This window comes from Cebus imitator, unplaced genomic scaffold (assembly GCF_001604975.1).
Source record: "Cebus imitator isolate Cc_AM_T3 unplaced genomic scaffold, Cebus_imitator-1.0 Scaffold24, whole genome shotgun sequence".
NCBI classification, from domain to species: Eukaryota; Metazoa; Chordata; class Mammalia; order Primates; family Cebidae; genus Cebus; species Cebus imitator.
In genome coordinates, this window is record NW_016107339.1 from 9,839,068 (window position 1) to 9,843,968 (window position 4,901).

The window sequence follows — 4,901 nt, forward strand, 5'->3', positions numbered from 1 at the left end:
ACCCTGAATCTGAAAAAACAACAACAACAACAAAAAAAACTTCTGTTTTGTCATTGAGTTGTGTGGGGTTATTTTTGATTCAAGTTTCTGTTTTTGTTTTTTTTAACCAGTGTTTTTTTTTTAATCCAGTACATGTACTTTTTCTAGATATAAAGCATGTTTTAAAACAGTTAGCGTTCTCATTACTTTTAGAATTTTAAATATGCCTTTGAAATTTTTCTCTCTTTCTGGGTTCTGGAAACTGCTCCCTCCCTGTCCCTTGGTCCCTAGGAGTGGTGACAACTCTGTTTTTACTGGGTCTGGGTACTGCACCATCCTCTGTGGTTTCTCCACACCTTTGTAGAGTCTCTTTATTCAACTCACCTCGAATTAGCCTAATTTGGGTGTGCCATCTGTTTCCTCTAGGAATCTGACTGTTAACATAATGCATAAGGAATTTCTCAGTTTGTTAGAAAGAAGGGAAGGAAACAATTATTTATTAAACATTTTTTTCCAGGTATTGTTTGAGACACTTGTACATGTTTCATTTAATTCTCCTAATAACCCTATGAATTACTGTCATAGTTATTTCAGGAGAGTCAGTGGGGTTTCAGAGAGAGATTACAAAACTTATCTAAGGTCATTTAGCTTCTAAGTGGCAAAACTGGAATTTAAATATGAGCATCTGACTCAGTGTTCTATATTTTTTCTTGTCTGCCATGCTGAAAGAAAATTCATTCTGTTTTCCTAGCTGATATCAACTATAAGAGGGGAAAAAATCCTTTAATGACTTTTAGTTACTAACAGGACAAAGTCTAAGTTCCTTAGCCTACTGCTGATGGTTTCTCATTCCTTCCTTCATTCATTTATTCAACTTTTATTGAGCACCTGATGTATGTTAGGCTCTGTTTAAGTACTGGAGATATGGGAGTGATTAAAGAGACAATATTCCTGATCTCATGGAGTTTGTAAGGGAGACAAACAATATCTACACAAATAAAGTATGTAGTTTATCAGATAGTGATAGATGCTTGGGAGAAGAATTAAGAAAGGAAAGGGATAAGGAGTGTTGAGATTTGCAATGTTAAGTAGAGATGTTAAGGAAGCCCTTATTGAGAAGGTGACTTTTTCCTGAGACATAGTCACTCTGTCACCCAGGCTGGAATGCCATGGCACAAAGTCGTCACTGCTACCTCTGCCTCCCAGGTGCAAGTAATTATCATGCCTCAGCCTCTCGAGTAGCTGGGATTACAGGCATGTGCCACCACACCCGGCTATTTTTGTATTTTTAGTACAGGGGGTGTTTCACCATGTTGGCCAGGCTGGTTTCAAACTCCTAGACTCAAGTGATCCACCAGCCTGGGCCTCCCAAAGTGCTTACAGGTGTAAGTCACCAAGAAGGTGACTTCTGAGGAAAACCTTGAAAGAAGTGTGGGACTGAGCCGTGGATATGGGGGAGGAGGCAGAGGATGGGAGGCAGGAGGGCAGCAAAGCCTCTGGGGCAGGAGTGCGTCTTGCGTGTTTGAAGAGTGGCAAGGAGGCCAGTGTGGCTGAAGCTGAGTGAGGGATAAAGTCATAGAAGATATGGTCAGAAGGGTGGGTGGTGGGCGGATTAGGTAGGGCCTTGCGGTCACTGCAAGGACATTTTTTTCTAAGTGAGGTGAAGTCATCGGAGTGCACTGAGCAGAGGAGCCGCATTTCAGCAGTCCACGGAGGGGGCTGTGCTGAGAACAGACTGCAGGGGCAGGGTGGGGGAGCATTTGTTTCTGACCCACAGTCTTCTTTTTCTGATAAACATAAACAGTTGTTACCTTCTGCTCCAAAATACTTGATATTCACCTCACCTCTTTGCCCATCTAAGTCTAGACATTATTAATCATTATTATTTTTTGAGACAGGATCTCCCTCTGTTGCCCGGGCTGGAGTGCAGTGGCACAATCACAGCTCACTCAGCCTCGACCTCCCAGGCTCAGGTGATGCTCCCGCCTCTGCCATTAACCCGATGGATTACTGTCCTAGGTATTTCAGGAGAAGCAGTGGAGTTTGAGAGAGAAACTCCTGAGTAGCTGGGCCTACAGGTGTGTGCCACCACTCCTGGCTACTTTTTTCTAGAGATGGGGTTTCATCATGTTGCCCAGGCTGGTCTCAAACTCCTGAGCTCAAGCCATTCACCTGCCTTGGCCTCCCAAAGTGCTGGGACTACAGGCAGGAGTCACCATGCCCAGGCTTCTCTACATTCTTCTAGCCTCAAGGCAAAGTCACTCACCTCTTTGAGAGGACTAGGAAAGTGTTCTGGGAAGCCCGGGGAATAGGTTATCAGCCCTGAAAAGAGTGCCCCAATTTGCAGATGAGCCCCAATTTGTTGAGACCAACCTAGGCAACATAGTGAGACCCTGTCTGTACAAAATTAGCCAGACACGATGGTGTGCATCTTTGGTCCTAGCTACTGGGGAGGCTGAGGTGGGAGAATCACTTGAGCACAGGAGTTTGAGGCCAGATGGGAAAGATGATCAGACAGAAAAATATGTCCAGAGGCAAACTTCCAAGGCAATGTGAGGATATGGGCACATGGAAGGTACTGTCCTTCAGCTCATACAATTCTTTTTTTTTTTAAATTTATTTTATTGCATTTTAGGTTTTGGGGTACATGTGAAGAACATGCAAGATTGTTGCATAGGTACACACGTGGCAGTGTGATTTGCTGCCCTCCTCCCCATCACCTACATCTGGCATCTCTCCCCATGCTATCTCTCCCCAACTCCCCACCCCCCAGAAGCTCATACAATTCTTAAAGCAACCCAAGAAGCTTGTTTGTGGCATGGATTGAGTTACTATTTCCTATTATGTTGAATTTTTTACTTTGGATTATTCTATCACTTTAAAAAAAAAAAAACCTTTCTCTCTCTCTCTCCCTTTTTTCAAATAGGATCTTCAACAGGATGGAAGAGATGCACTAGATCATTTTGTCTTCTTTTTCTTTAGAAGAGTTCAGATGTTGCTGCATTTTTTCCAGAACAACCATTTGCTGTAAAAGGAATATAAAGGTCAAGTTCTGTTTTCTTTCTACCGTCTGAGAAGCATGAATCCCACTGGGACAGATGGGAAGAACACCCTTCTCCACCTCCCTCTCTTTGTACCCATCACTGTTGGGCTACACCTGGTTTGTTGAAGAACTGCGGGCACAGGAGCCATTTGTCCTTCAGAGGAGCTAGCTATGAGATGTCTGTGATCACGTCATGGTGAAAACCCAGGGAGTAATTAGGAGCCCAGGAAGCCTTGCTGTCCAGAAAATGCCAGTGCCATGGATGGCCCCAGGGCTCCTTGTGAGGAAACCTTGAGCATTTCCTTCCAGGAATGAAACAGAACCTCGTCCTCAAACTAAAGGTCACAGAAATGGACACTTGCTCCTGGGCCACTCCCTGGGCACCATGCCCTCTGCTGACCTGTTGGCTCCACTCTTGTTACTCATGTCCAGATCTGCAGTGCCAGCTTCTCCTTCTCAGTGACATGTCACCTCCCTGCCCCAATCCTGGCTCCAACCCTCTCTGGAAAATCGAAAGGAAACGTTTGTCTCTAATACTCAAATCCAACAAATGGCTCATCCATCTACCTTCCCATTTCCATGCCTAGAGGCCCCACTACCACCACCAGCAGCGTCGGTGTTTCCAAATCCTTCTCAGGCTCTGATTCTACAACATTTACGTTCTTTCCTCACCTTTGATCCTCTCACTCCTCTGTGACCCCCTTCAAGTCTTCCTCAACCACTCCGGTGTTTCCCAACCACTGGGCCCTGCCGGAAGGTGTCTTTCCCTGCTCTGCCATCCTCTTTCATGCTTGCCTGCTTAAAATCGGGAGTGCTTAGCCCTTGGCCAAGTCCTGCCTTCTAGAAGAGTGTAAGATCTGAAAGGGTTATGAATCCATCACAAGGTAAAAACTTCTCTTTTGCCCTTGCTGGATGGATTTGCTGTTATTGGTTGGTGGGCCCTATGCCTGTTGAATGTATTTCACTCATTCTCTCCTCACTCTCTTATGCAGTTCTTTCACATTCATTCTTCTCCTTCTACCTTTTTGTCTACCTCATATTCCCTCCCTCCTCTCCTTGAAAAGAAGTATAAATATTAAGAAAGTTTGTTGTTATGTTAAAAGTTTATGTATATATCTTGAGTTCTTCATAGGAGAAGTGTTATTTTTAAAAATTCTAAAAATGAAATAAATATTGTTACTTTATTAAGCATGAAACCCCTGTACATATTTCTTTTTTGAAGGAGGAACCCCATGGCAGCGCCTAGCCACTTATTCCTGCTCATATTGGTTTGAAGCTTTGATCATATGTAACATCGACTTTGTCCTTCCAAAGGGAAATGTCCCCATTTTTTAGTCTGTCTCAGGCAGTGCCTATTTATTTCTATTATTACTTAGGTTCTGGCTGGCTGGCATGGAAAAGACCCTAAAACTTTCTTTTTAAAAATTTATTTTAAATAGGTTTTTATTTATATGATTCAAAAATCAAAACAAGGCCAGGCACGGTGGCTCATGCCCGTAATCACAGCACTTTGGAAGGCCAAGGTGGACAGATCATGAGTTCAAGAGATCGAGATCATTCTGGCCATCATGGTGAAACCCCGTCTCTACTAAAAATAGAAAAATTAGGCCGGGCACGGTGACTCACGCCTGTAATCCTAGCACTTTGGGAGGCCGAGGTGGGTGGATCACCTGAGGTCAGGAGTTCAGGACCAGCCTGGCCATCATGGTGAAAACCCATCTTATTAAAAAAAAAAATAGAAAAATTAGCTGGGCATGGTGGTGCACACCTGTAGTCCCAGCTACTCGGGAGGCTGAGGCAGGAGAATCGCTTGAACCCAGGAGGCAGAGGTTGCAGTGAGCCGAGATGGTGCCACTGCACTCCAGCCTGGCAACAAAGC

General features: G+C 44.2%; 1 protein-coding gene across 1 annotated transcript in view; it reads left to right on the forward strand.

The window, feature by feature from the left end:
• Positions 1–4,218, forward strand: part of PXT1 (peroxisomal testis enriched protein 1) — a 25,462-nt gene extending 21,244 nt beyond the window's left edge. Inside the window, exon 3 of the mRNA XM_017522603.2 lies at positions 2,906–4,218. Within this exon, the coding sequence (XP_017378092.1) occupies positions 2,906–3,010 (105 nt within the window). The 3' untranslated portion in view covers positions 3,011–4,218. The remainder of the gene's footprint in view (positions 1–2,905) is intronic.
• Positions 4,219–4,901: the final 683 nt, after the last annotated feature.